This window comes from Vicia villosa, unplaced genomic scaffold, assembly GCF_029867415.1.
Source record: "Vicia villosa cultivar HV-30 ecotype Madison, WI unplaced genomic scaffold, Vvil1.0 ctg.001771F_1_1, whole genome shotgun sequence".
NCBI lineage: Eukaryota > Viridiplantae > Streptophyta > Magnoliopsida > Fabales > Fabaceae > Vicia > Vicia villosa.
In genome coordinates this window covers 263121-276788 of record NW_026705722.1, presented here as the reverse complement: position 1 = coordinate 276788, position 13668 = coordinate 263121, and the positions used below count along the sequence as shown (strand labels likewise).

The following is a 13668-nucleotide window of genomic DNA, read 5'->3' as shown; positions in this document are numbered from 1 at the left end:
CATCAGCCGAATGTTGGTGAGAATGCTTGGGACTCATATGCTAGTAGTTAAGGTTGATGATTGGTGGCTAGAGACTCGTCAGAGGTTGGAGATTGTAGGTGAGGAGATCCTTTGGGTTGTGTTCCGTAGGGAGTTCTTGAGGAAGTACTTTTTGGAGGATGTCCGTGGCAAGAAGGAAATTGAATTCCTTGAGTTGAGGCAAGGGAATAAGTCGGTTGTTGAGTATGTGGCTATGTTTGGAGAGTTAGCTAAGTTTTACCAACATTATGATGGACCAGATGGTGAATTTTCTAAGTGTATCAAGTTTGAGAATGGGTTGCACCCGGAAATCAAGAAGGCGATTAGTTACTAGAACATTCGTGTCTTTGCTGATTTGGTTGATAGTTGTCGGATTTATGAAGAGTCAACAAGGCCGTGGCAAGCCTTATGATGCTCCAGTTGGCAAGGGGAAGCAGAAAGCTTATGAGGGCAAGACGACTAATGGGGGAGATGCACCCGCTAGTATTGTGTGCTTCAAGTGTGGCAAAGTTGGTCATAAGAGAACTTTGTGTACTGTTGATGTCATAAGGTGTTACAGTTGTGGTGAGATTGGACATACGGCACCTGCTTGCAAGTATAAGCAGATGGTTTGTTTCAACTATGGTGAAGAAGGACACATTGGAAGCAAGTGTCAGAAGCCCAAGAGGGAGCAAGCTAGTGGAAAGGTGTTCTCCTTGTCGGGAACTCAGACCACTAGTGAGGATGCACTCATCAGAGGTTCTTGTTTCATTAATATCATTCCTTTAATTACTATTATTGATACCGGTGCTACTCATTGTTCTATTTTTGCTGATTGTGTTGAAATATTAGGTCTTGTGTTGTCTGCTATGATCGGAGAGATGGTTGTCGATACTCTGGCTAAGGGGTCGGTAACTACTTCTCTTGTGTGTTTAAAGTGTCTTGTGTCGATTTTCGACAGAGACTTTGTTGTTGATTTTGTTTGCTTGCCATTGAGAGGTTTGGATGTGATTTTGGGTATGAACTGGTTAGAGCATAACCATGTCCATATTAATTGCTTTGATAAGTCTGTGAGGTTTTCTACTCCTGAAGAGGAAGGTGTTGAGTTGTTGTCGGCTAGACAGTTATGCATGTTAATGAAGGAAGAAGTTCAAGTGTTTGCTTTGGTTGCATCGATGTCTGTTGAGAATCAAGCTATAATAGATGAGTTGAAGGTGGTGTGTGAATTTCCTGAATTTTCCCTGATGAAATTCCTGATGTACCGCCAGAGAGAGAAGTTGAATTCTCTATTGATCTTGTACCTGGTACTAGACCTGTGTCTATGGCACCGTACATGATGTCTGCATCTGAGTTATCTGAATTGAAGAAGCAATTAGAAGATTTTCTTGAGAAGAAGTTTGTGAGGCCTAGTGTGTAGCCGTGGGGAGCTCCAATGTTGTTAGTAAAGAAGAAAGATGGAAGTATGACACTTTGTATTGATTACAGACAATTGAATAAGGTGACAATCAGGAACAAGTATCCACTTCCAAGAATTGATGACTTGATGGATCAGTTGGTTGGTGCTCGTGTGTTTAGTAAGATTGATTTGAGGTCGTGTTACCATCAGATTAAAGTGAAGGATGAGGATATGCAGAAGACAGCTTTCAGGACACGTTATGGACATTATGAGTATTCTGTGATGTCCTTCGGTGTTACTAATGCACCAGGAGTATTTATGGAGTACATGAACCGTATTTTTCATGAGTATCTGGATCATTTTGTGGTGGTGTTCATTGATGATATTTTGATTTACTCTAAATCAGAATTAGATCATGTTGAGCATTTGAAGTTGGTATTGCAAGTCTTGAAAGAAAAGAAGTTGTATGCGAAGTTGTCCAAGTGTGAGTTCTGGTTGAAAGAAGTTAGTTTTCTTGGTCATGTTATTTCTGGTGATGGCATTGTTGTGGATCCGTCTAAAGTAAATGTTGTATTGAGATGGGAAACTCCTAAGTCGGCTACCGAGATTCGAAGCTTTTTGGGATTAGTCGGGTATTATAGAAGGTTCATTGAAGGATTCTTTAATTTGGCACTTCCGTTGACTAAGTTAACTTGTAAGGGTAAGGCTTTTGTGTGAGATCTTCAATGTGAAGAGAGTTTTACCAAGTTGAAGAAGATATTGACTTCAGCACCGATTTTGATATTGCCTAATCCGGAAGAATCTATTGTGGTTTATTGTGATGCTTCTAAGATGGGTTTAGGAGGTGTGCTCATGCAAAATGACAAAGTTGTTGCTTATGCGTCGAGGCAATTGAGAGTTCATGAGAAGAACTATCCTACGCATGATTTAGAACTTGCTTTTGTTGTGTTTGTATTGAAGATTTGGAGGCATTTCAAAGGATTTTGTAACAGGTTTACCAAATACCGTGAGAGGACATGATTCGATTTGGGTGATCGTTGATAGGCTTACAAAGTCAGCTCATTTTGTACCTATTAACATCACTTATCCAGTTTCTAATTTAGCGGAGACTTATACCAATGTGATTGTTAAGCTGCATGGTGTTCCTTTGTGTATTGTTTCGGATAGAGATCCAAGGTTCACTTAAGATTTTTGTAAAAGTTTGCAAGGAGCATTGGGTTCTAAGTTGAGGTTGAGTTCGGCGTATCATCCTCAAACAAATGGTCAGACGGAAAGGACGATTCAGTCTTGGGAGGATTTGTTGAGAGCTTGTGTTCTTGAGCAGGGAGGTACGTGGGATACTTATCTTCCATTGATCGAGTACACTTGCAACAATAGTTACCATTCTAGTATTGGAATGGCACCTTTTGAAGCGTTGTATGGTTGGAGGTGTAGAACTCCGTTGTTCTGGCATGAATCGGGTGAGAGTGTGGTACTTGGACCGGAGATTGTTCGAGAGACTACTGAGAAAGTTAAGTTGATTCGTGAGAAGATGAATACTTCTCAGAGTAGGCAGAAGAGTTATCATGATAAGAGAAGGAAAGATTTGGAATTTCAGGCTGGTGATCATGTATTTTTTTAGAGTCACGCCGGTGTCCGGTGTGGGACGAGTGTTGGAGTCTAAGAAGCTCACTCCTCATTTTATTGGACCGTATCAGATTTCAGAGAAGGTTGAAAATGTGGCATATATAGTTGCCTTACCGCCAAATATTTCGAATTTTCATGACGTGTTTCATGTATTGCAACTTCGGAAGTATATTTATGATCATTCTCATGTGATTCATATGGATGATGTACAAGTACGGGATAATCTCACGGTGAAGCCTGTGCCGGTAAGGATTGAGGATCGCGAGACAAAGACGCTTAGAGGCAAAGAGATTGCTTTGGTGAAGGAAGTTTGGTCGGGAGCTACCAGAGAGAGTATGACGTGGGAGTAGGAAAGCAAGATGCAAGAGTCGTATCCTGAGTTGTTTGATTGAGGTAATTTTCGAGGAAGGAAATATTCTAAGTGGAGGAGAGTTGTAACGACCGTTTTTTTTTCCGTATTTTATTTAATTGTGTGACATGAGATTTATTTAATTGATTATGTGTTTAAGTGATTTTGTGTTATTTATTGAATATTATTAGTAAATAGCATAAGTTAGTAAGTGTATTGAGTTATGGGGCCTAAGTCGGTATTAGTAATTGAGAGGTGCTAAATAGAGCCCATTAGTAATTGAGAATTAGTGAGGGTTTAACCAAAACAGGAGAATTGAATGGAATTGGCAATTAGAGCTCATTTGGCAAAATTGTGAGAAAAGAGAAGAGAGAAGAGAAAAGGAGAAGCTAGGTCTTTAAGATAGAGTTGGATTCAATCCAAAACCCAAGGTACGGGTGAGATTATTTAATGCTAAAGGTATATATGATGATGTTTAGGGTGGGTTTAGATGATATGTTGAACCATGAATTGAATGTTGTAGAAACTCTAAGTTTATGATGAAATTGCATGAATTTTTTGTTGAAAATATGTTTTAATTGATGATTGATGATGAATGATGTTAGATGTTTTGATCATATGTGTCTAATTTCTATTTGGAATGAGTTTTGGGTGGTGGGTGTGTGATTGCGCAGGTCTGTCACAAAGGTGATTTTCTGCATAATCGCGCGCCCGCTAAGCAGACTCTGGCTCGCTAAGCGGATGCTGTTTATTTTTGAAAAATAAGAGAGCTCGCTAAACGGAGCTGGTCCGCTAAGCGGAGCTCAGATTTTGAAGGTTCGTTTAAACTTCTTTGAAGCTTTAATTGATGTCTTTCTAATGGATATGATTTGAAAACCTTTGAAAATCCTTTTTGAATCTTTTCTTGATTTGTACCGTTTGATATTGTGATTGTTGTTGTGAGTGATGTAACGCCCGGAAAAATAAGTATATGCTTGATTTGGACGTTTGTGACGTTTATTGGAATTTTACCGTTTTTGGAGTTGTTTCAGTCGGTATTAGTTCGGGATGGCGGACTAATATTTAATTGAAGGTTTTCATATTTTTGGTACTAGAAATATTAGTAAGGTAATATTCTGCGTTTTGGGGGCGTTTGAACGATATTTGAGCGTAGGGGCATTTCGGTCATTTCCGCGGGGTAGATATTTTCTTTATAAAGAAAGAGATATTTGTGAGAAAGGAAAAAGGGTGGAAAGAAAAAGAAGAGAAAGAAAGGGAAGAGAGAAAGAAGAAGAGCAAAGATGGAGAGAAAGTGAAGAAGGGGATTTTGGAGAAGATGAAGAATCAAACCAAGGTAAGGGGGTGAATCTAATTTATCTTGGATGTATGATTCTTTTAGTCTTGTTCTTGTTCATCTTCTTCATCCTTTCCATGTTTTCCATTCTTGCTTGTTTTGTAAGAAGTTGTGATGTTTTCATGATATAGCAAGATTCAAACATGTCTTGGTTGGTATTTTGTATAGAATCATGTCCTTGTTGTGTTATGGTGATTGATCATGCTTTCTTTTGCATTTCCATGGCTTGATTGAGTTTGAATAAAATGTTAGGTTTTGAGAAATATTGGTGAATCAACCATGAAAAGTTTGATGTTAGGTTGTTTCTATGGTTTGTATGTGTTGTATTGGTGTTATAATGTTGTTTTAGAGTGGTTTTGGTGGGTATAAGGGGATTAGAACAGTTCTGGTTCGTGCTGGTTTTTTCTGGGTTTCCGCAGGTCCGCTGAGCGGAGGGGGGTCCGCTGAGCGGAGTTTTCTTTGGCTCGCTTCTGGCAGGGTCCGCTGAGCGGAGCTCAAGCGGCCAACAGCATTTTCTATTTTTCCAAAACTTTGAAACTTTGTAACTTTTGATCCGTAACTCCGTTTTATGCGCCGTTCAAAGCGTTAGGAAGCTAGTTGGATGTTCTATATGATAGTATAGGCTTGGTTAGCTTGTTATTAATTGGTTATGAGGTGTGGTTGATGAAAACACATAATTATTTATATGCGCGATATGATTGGTAAATAATCATAGTGCTTGGTTGCAATTGTTGTTGATGTGTGGATTAACATGAAATCATGTTCGTATGTGTTTTATATTAATGAATGTTCATTCTTGATATGTGACGATGTTTGGTTGTTTGTTGTTAACATGATGTGTGGCCTTATGGCAAGTAATGGTTGTTATGAGAATGATGTATTATCATTGTTGAATTGTTGTTATTACAACTTGTTGATGATGTATTGATGAAGTTGTGGGCCGATGGCCAATATTAATTTGATGTGTATAAGTGTGTTATACGTTCATCTATGCCGATGTGGCCAGTATGCTTTGATGGTGAATGTGTGTTGTGTGCTTATTAATGCTTGTGTGGTAATTATGGTGTGATGTAATTGATAACGATGTTATTAATTGGTGATGTATCCTTTTGGATAGAATATAAATGGTGTAACGTGAGTATGTGACCGTGTTATATTATTGATGATGTTGTTGTCATGTAATAGAGTCATATATTTGCACAGCATAACATTTCATTACGTTAGTGGCGGAATGCTATTAACAGGTGGCCTGCGGGTATTGGTTACCAGTAGGAGCTTAATGCTCGGTAACGGTATATTAGCCTGAGTGGCAAGAGGTCATCAGTGGGAGCTACATGCTCGGTGACGACAGCCTGCGGGCTTCCTGAGTGGAATAAAGTCCCAGCATAATGCTCGGCAAGGTGTATTTGTCATAATGACAAGGAGGAGTTTACTCCGGATTTGGTACCACATGCATATGCATAGTCGAGTCTCATTCATCATCGTCTGTCTTTATAAATTATGTTATCACTCATGTGTCACATTACTTATATATTGATTGTGGTTAAATGAGTAGATTACTTTGTTGTATGATTCTTGATGATACTTGTTGGCAGTACTATATTTATCATGCTTTTCATTATAAATTATAGGGTTGATGAACTTTTTGGTCCCTCAAAATATTGCAGATTTCATTTTTAGTCCCTCCAAAATTTTCCTCTAAGAAATCGTCCCTTCAAAATTTTTCGTCTAAACTATTGGTCCCTAACGTCAAATTTGCTAGAGATTTGCTACGACTTTAGCCACTGATTAGCTACGAATTTTGACGTTAGGGACCAATAGTTCGGAAGAAAAATTTTGAAGGGACGATTTCTTGAAGGAAAATTTTGGAGGGACTAAAAACGAAATTTGAAATATTTAAAGGGACGAAAAAGTTCATTAACCCTAAATTATATTCTCACCCTTCTGCTGATTTGATGCTTGAGTGGCATCCTGCAGATTAGCAGCTTTGGGAGTCTTTTGGAAGAGGTAGTTCTCCAGTTGGTCTTGTCGGTCGCTTTGATACGTAACACCGGGGAGTCGGGAGTCTGTTGTTATTTATTTATATATGACTCTTTTGAACATGTATATGTGATGATGTGCTGATGTGTATAGTAAACGCTTTATTTTGGAAAACTCCTCTTTGAGAGTGAGAACTATACGTATATATATATATATATATATATATATATATATATATATATATATATATATGTTCATATCTTCCGTGTGTTATGTATCATTTTATTGGCAGGTGTTGTATGCTTTTGGCATCACTGATGTCCGTTTGTTTTCTAGGTGTTTGTTTGGTTACTTAGTGTAACATCCTAATTGTGTTGTATGAAATTTTAATACTCTGATATTTTCTTGCCTAAATGCTTTGGGTAGAATTGGGGTGTTACATTAGTGGTATCAGAGCAGGTCGGTATGTCCGGCCAGTGTTGTCTAATGTTGTTTAATTCCTCAGTACGTGATAAGTGTGTGGAGCACTGTCAGTACTTATTGTGCCTCTAGCCGGTTGTGTGCAGGAGTGGTTTGAAGCTTAGTGGGGGAGAAGATATGCTTCTCGGATATGTTTCAGTTGCAAGATGTTAGTATGCTACTGAGGGCAGCATTACTAGTGTTGTTGGAATTTGTTGTTTTCTGAAGTGAAGGTGACTTGGACTTAAGACTTTGGTTGTTAATCAAGTTGGAGTGTCACGGAGTAGATTTTGGTTAATTCTAAAGAATGGAATTTAGAGAGTTGTGATGCTCTAACACTACTGATGGACTGTGAAGTTGTTGTTTGAGTAGGCTTGTGTGAGGTGTGATTGTTGGATCAGTGATTAAGGAAAGCATTGTGGTAGACTTTGTTGTAGGAGTTATTAACGTTGTTGGAAATGTTCTGAAACTCGAGTAAGAATTAGGAATATGAAGAGATGAGTAGGATCTCAGGTATTTTGTTTTGAGATATTGTTAGAAGTGTTTTGGTACGTAGCTACTGGACGTCGGTGTTAGCTGGTTAAGATAATCTTGGGAGATTTGTGAATTATGGAATCATAGTGCTTCTGTGCTATGAGCAAAAGTTGGAAAAGAATATTATTAATGTTGGTACTGATAGTTTATACTCTATTATGATTGTCGGCTACCTATTGACAAATTGAGGACTTGATCACCCTTAATCTCTTGTTGATAGTAGACGGGATCGTATTGGACATGATAGGCTTATCCGGCTAGTTTGATAATATTGGAAGTGAATGAGTCGGTGCAAGGTGGTACGATGTTGTTTATGTTGTCGACGATTTTGGATGTTCTTGAGAAAGAGCAATTGTTGGGATTGCGGATAGTTGCGCATTTGTATAAGTGTTTCTTGAAGGTTTAATTGATTCATTGTCGAAAAGAGGATTTCTGTCTTGGAGTTCTGTTTTGACGGATTTAGTTCCTAGAACTATTGTTGTGTCGAGGGTTCCGTATCGGATGCCAACTTCTGAGTTGAAAGAGTTGAGGAGTCAACTTAAGGATTTTCTTGAGAAGAGGTTTGTTCGTTCAAGTGTGTCGATTTTAGACAATTGAGAAAAGTGACAATTAAGGAAAAGTATCCACTTTCGAGGATTGATATTTTGATGGATCAAATTGGTTTGAGCTTGTTTGTTTTGCAAGTTTGATTTGAGGTATAGGTATCATCAGCGTGAAAATGATCATGCTAAGTACTTGAGAATTGTTTTGTCCGTGTTGGGAAGAAGAAGTTGTTTGCTAAGTTTCCTTGTGTGAGTCTTTGGTTGAGTGAAGTGAATGTTCAAGGGGTAAGTGGAGGTTTATGCTTTTATGCGAGTTAAGATTTTTGAAAGGATTTATCTGTCACAAGATTTAGAGTTGGCAGTTGTTATTTCTGTTTGGGAAATTTGAAGGCACTGATTTTTTGGATCTAGATTTGTGTGTGTAAGTGACTACAAGAGTTTGAAGTATTCGTTTGATCAGAACGAGTTGAATATGAGAAACCATTGCATACGTCTATGTTGATGATTCGAGTATTGTGATTGTTGAAACAGTTGTGAGATTTGAGTTTGGTTCGTAAAGTGACTTCTTCAAGTGTTGAGCTTTATATGTGAAAGCTTACTTATGGTATTCTTGATGAGATTAGAAAAGGTCAGAAATCGGATTTGAATGGGTTGATAAGATGACATTTATTAGTCAAAGATAAAGATGGTGATCTTCGGATTGATAAGAGCAATGTCATGGGATGTCATGATCAAGTTTGTATTCCTAATGTTCGGATTTGAAAAGAGGACTTTGGATGAGGTGTGTCGTGGTGATTTGAGTATTCATCCTGATGCTACTAAGATGTATCAAGATTTGAGAAGGTCATTTTTAGTGGCAAGGTAATGAAGAAGGATATGAAGGGATTTGTTTATTTGTGTTTGACTTGTCAGGAGTTGTCTGGTTTCATGTAACTGTTATCCATTCCTGAGTAGAAGTGGAATAACATTTCTATGGATTTTGTTTCGGGTTGCCGAGGACCTCGAGTAACTGTGAGGTGATTTGGGTTATTGTGGATATATTGACGAAATCTGCTCACGTTATTTCAATAAGAATGGATTAACCGATGGAAGTACTGGCGAGTGGTATGTTGATAAAATTGTTTGTTGGTTTGTTTGTTTGCATGGTGTTTCGAAAAGTATTGTTCGGATTGAGATCCGAGGTGTATTTCTGAAATTTTGAGAAGGTTCGCAAAGTACTTTGGGTACGAAGTTGCGTTTGAGTTTGGCGTATCATCCTCAAACGGATGGTCAGACTGAGAGGACGATTTGGTCACTTAAGGATCTATGAGGGCTTATGTTGTGAAACAAGGATGTGTTTGGATTAGCTTTTTGCCTTTGATTGGATAATACAAAGACTTTTGTCTGGTGTGCGAGCTGACACGGCAGATTAAGAGGTTGAGTATGTTAAGAGAGAACAATGAGTTTCTGGTGAATACTAGAAGGATTTGGAAGTTGGTTATGAAATTGGTAAATCTGTTTATTGTGGGAAATAAGAGTGCGCATCGGAAGCGTGAAATGACGCGGTTCGTATGTGTATGAATTGTTAAAGTTCAAATTGTGGACAGTGGATGTGGTAGGAATTATAAGACCACCAGATGTTTTGGTTACATGTTTGACTGCTATGTCTTGGCATGGTTGTTTGGATGTTGTGCGACCGGGTTGTTGTCTGTGTCTTGGTTATTTCTTGTGTTTTGGTGTTAGTCGATGAGTGCATTGTATGGGCATTGCATCTCGTTGTCGTTGTTGTGTTTTGGTTGTTTGGCTTTTAGCTAGAGTGATTCTTTGTTGGTGTTGATTGTGTCGTTGCTTCCGTGGCTTGATAGTTGGTTAGTCGGATGCGAGAGCGTATCCAGGTTTGTTTGCGTTTGGGATATTTCCGAGGACGGAAATGTTCTAAGTGGGGGAGAGTTGTAATGCCCGGAAAAATAAGTATATGCTTGATTTGGACGTTTGTGACGTTTATTGGAATTTTACCGTTTTTGGAGTTGTTTCAGTCGGTATTAGTTCGGGATGGCGGACTAATATTTAATTGAAGGTTTTCATATTTTTGGTACTAGAAATATTATTAAGGTAATATTCTGCGTTTTGGGGGCGTTTGAACGATATTTGAGCGTAGGGGCATTTCGGTCATTTCCGCGGGGTAGATATTTTCTTTATAAAGAAAGAGATATTTGTGAGAAAGGAAAAAGGGTGGAAAGAAAAAGAAGAGAAAGAAAGGGAAGAGAGAAAGAAGAAGAGCAAAGATGGAGAGAAAGTGAAGAAGGGGATTTTGGAGAAGATGAAGAATCAAATCAAGGTAAGGGGGTGAATCTAATTTATCTTGGATGTATGATTCTTTTAGTCTTGTTCTTGTTCATCTTCTTCATCCTTTCCATGTTTTCCATTCTTGCTTGTTTTGTAAGAAGTTGTGATGTTTTCATGATATAGCAAGATTCAAACATGTCTTGGTTGGTATTTTGTATAGAATCATGTCCTTGTTGTGTTATGGTGATTGATCATGCTTTCTTTTGCATTTCCATGGCTTGATTGAGTTTGAATAAAATGTTAGGTTTTGAGAAATATTGGTGAATCAACCATGAAAAGTTTGATGTTAGGTTGTTTCTATGGTTTGTATGTGTTGTATTGGTGTTATAATGTTGTTTTAGAGTGGTTTTGGTGGGTATAAGGGGATTAGAACAGTTCTGGTTCGTGCTGGTTTTTTCTGGGTTTCCGCAGGTCCGCTGAGCAGAGGGGGGTCCGCTGAGCGGAGTTTTCTTTGGCTCGCTTCTGGCAGGGTCCGCTGAGCGGAGCTCAAGCGGCCAACAGCATTTTCTGTTTTTCCAAAACTTTGAAACTTTGTAACTTTTGATCCGTAACTCCGTTTTATGCGCCGTTCGAAGCGTTAGGAAGCTAGTTGGATGTTCTATATGATAGTATAGGCTTGGTTAGCTTGAGATTAATTGGTTATGAGGTGTGGTTGGTGAAAACACATAATTATTTATATGCGCGATATGATTGGTAAATAATCATAGTGCTTGGTTGCAATTGTTGTTGATGTGTGGATTAACATGAAATCATGTTCGTATGTGTTTTATATTAATGAATGTTCATTCTTGATATGTGACGATGTTTGGTTGTTTGTTGTTAACATGATGTGTGGCCTTATGGCAAGTAATGGTTGTTATGAGAATGATGTATTATCATTGTTGAATTGTTGTTATTACAACTTGTTGATGATGTATTGATGAAGTTGTGGGCCGATGGCCAATATTAATTTGATGTGTATAAGTGTGTTATACGTTCATCTATGCCGATGTGGCCAGTATGTTTTGATGGTGAATGTGTGTTGTGTGCTTACTAATGCCTGTGTGGTAATTATGGTGTGATGTAATTGATAACGATGTTATTAATTGGTGATGTATCCTTTTGGATAGAATATAAACGGTGTAACATGAGTATGTGACCGTGTTATATTATTGATGATGTTGTTGTCATGTAATAGAGTCATATATTTGCACAGCATAACATTTCATTACGTTAGTGGCGGAATGCTATTAACAGGTGGCCTGCGGGTATTGGTTACCAGTAGGAGCTTAATGCTCGGTAACGGTATATTAGCCTGAGTGGCAAGAGGTCATCAGTGGGAGCTACATGCTCGGTGACGACAGCCTGCGGGCTTCCTGAGTGGAATAAAGTCCCAGCATAATGCTCGGCAAGGTGTATTTGTCATAATGAGAAGGAGGAGTTTACTCCGGATTTGGTACCACATGCATATGCATAGTCGAGTCTCATTCATCATCGTCTGTCTTTATAAATTATGTTATCACTCATGTGTCACATTACTTATATATTGATTGTGGTTAAATGAGTAGATTACTTTGTTGTATGATTCTTGATGATACTTGTTGGCATTACCATATTTATCATGCTTTTCATTATAAATTATATTCTCACCCTTCTGCTGATTTGATGCTTGAGTGGCATCCTGCAGATTAGCAGCTTTGGGAGTCTTTTGGAAGAGGTAGTTCTCCAGTTGGTCTTGTCGGTCGCTCTGATACGTAACACCGGGGAGTCGGGAGTCTGCTGTTATTTATTTATATATGACTCTTTTGAACATGTATATGTGATGATGTGCTGATGTGTATAGTAAACGATTTATTTTGGAAAACTCCTCTTTGAGAGTGAGAACTATACGTGTATATATATATATATATATATATATATATATATGTTCATATCTTCCGTGTGTTATGTATCACTTTATTGGCAGGTGTTGTATGCTTTTGGCATCGCTGATGTCCGTTTGTTTTCTAGGTGTTTGTTTGGTTACTTAGTGTAACATCCTAATTGTGTTGTATGAAATTTTAATACTGTGATATTTTCTTGCCTAAATGCTTAGGGTAGAATTGGGGTTTTACAAGTGAAGTATTGTTGTATAATGATACAACGTAGAGAAGTGATAGCGAAGAGATGCATTACCGTGATTGGTGATGATTTTGTTGTTGTCGTTGAATTTCGACATTTAATTGATGATGTTTGATTGTTGATGAGATGTGTTATATATGTTGTTTATGTGTGGATGTCACATTCATTGAGTCACATCCATTGCATAAAGCGATGGTGGCCTTAATGTTAAATAGAGACGGTGTGCCCAATGGCAATTTTGAGACGGTGGGAGCTTTACTCCAAATGGTACCACATGCATTTGCATAAGTCGAGTCACATTCGTATTGCATTTGCAATTGCTTTGAATGTGTGGTTGTTTTGACGTGATGATGAGATGTTATTATGATGTATTGAAATTATACTCGTGAATTAGATATGTTGTCATAATTGATTATTGACATGTTGTCGTTTGTTAAGTTGTTTAGTGATGATAGTTGTTGTAAGATATTAGGTGATGGGAAGTGGTGATATATGTATGATCTTTACCATGCTTTGAATATTATCATACGTTTCTTTATAATGAATGATATCTCACCCCTTCTGTTTGAATGTTACCCTTTGTTGATAACGTGCAGATAACGACGTGGAGTAGCCGTTTACCTTATAGCTCGAGTCGGTGTGTCTATGCTCTGATACGTAGCACGCGGGGGACGTTTATTTATTTTGATTATGTCGTTATACATTGCGGGATTTTGTTGTCGTTCTCTTTATTTTGAGACATATTGAATATTTTTTCCATGTTGGAAAAGATGTTATGATTTGGATTATGCTGGTATTGAATTCCGCTGCGATGTTATGAGATTGTTTGGAGTTAAATGACTATTGGATTATGATTTTCCTCCATTATATGTGTTATGTATCTTTATGTATGAGCTTGCATGATATTTGTTTAAATTGATATACGTGACGCCTCTAATCATGATGTTTGTTTTGAGATTTTGTACTCTGTTTTTCCTATTAATTGCGGGTAGGTTTGGGGTGTTATACGAGGTCTCCTTGTGCCACC

The 13668-nt window shown here is 38.0% G+C and overlaps 1 protein-coding gene across 1 annotated transcript; it reads left to right on the top strand.

Annotated features, from left to right (window-relative positions):
- Window positions 1-37: 37 nt before the first annotated feature.
- Window positions 38-12756, top strand: LOC131636536 (uncharacterized). Its single transcript, XM_058907146.1, has 5 exons — window positions 38-281; window positions 385-756; window positions 850-977; window positions 1065-1214; window positions 12616-12756. Exons 1-5 carry the CDS (start codon window positions 38-40, stop codon window positions 12754-12756), a joined length of 1035 nt encoding a protein of 344 aa, XP_058763129.1.
- The last annotated feature ends 912 nt before the right edge of the window (window positions 12757-13668 follow it).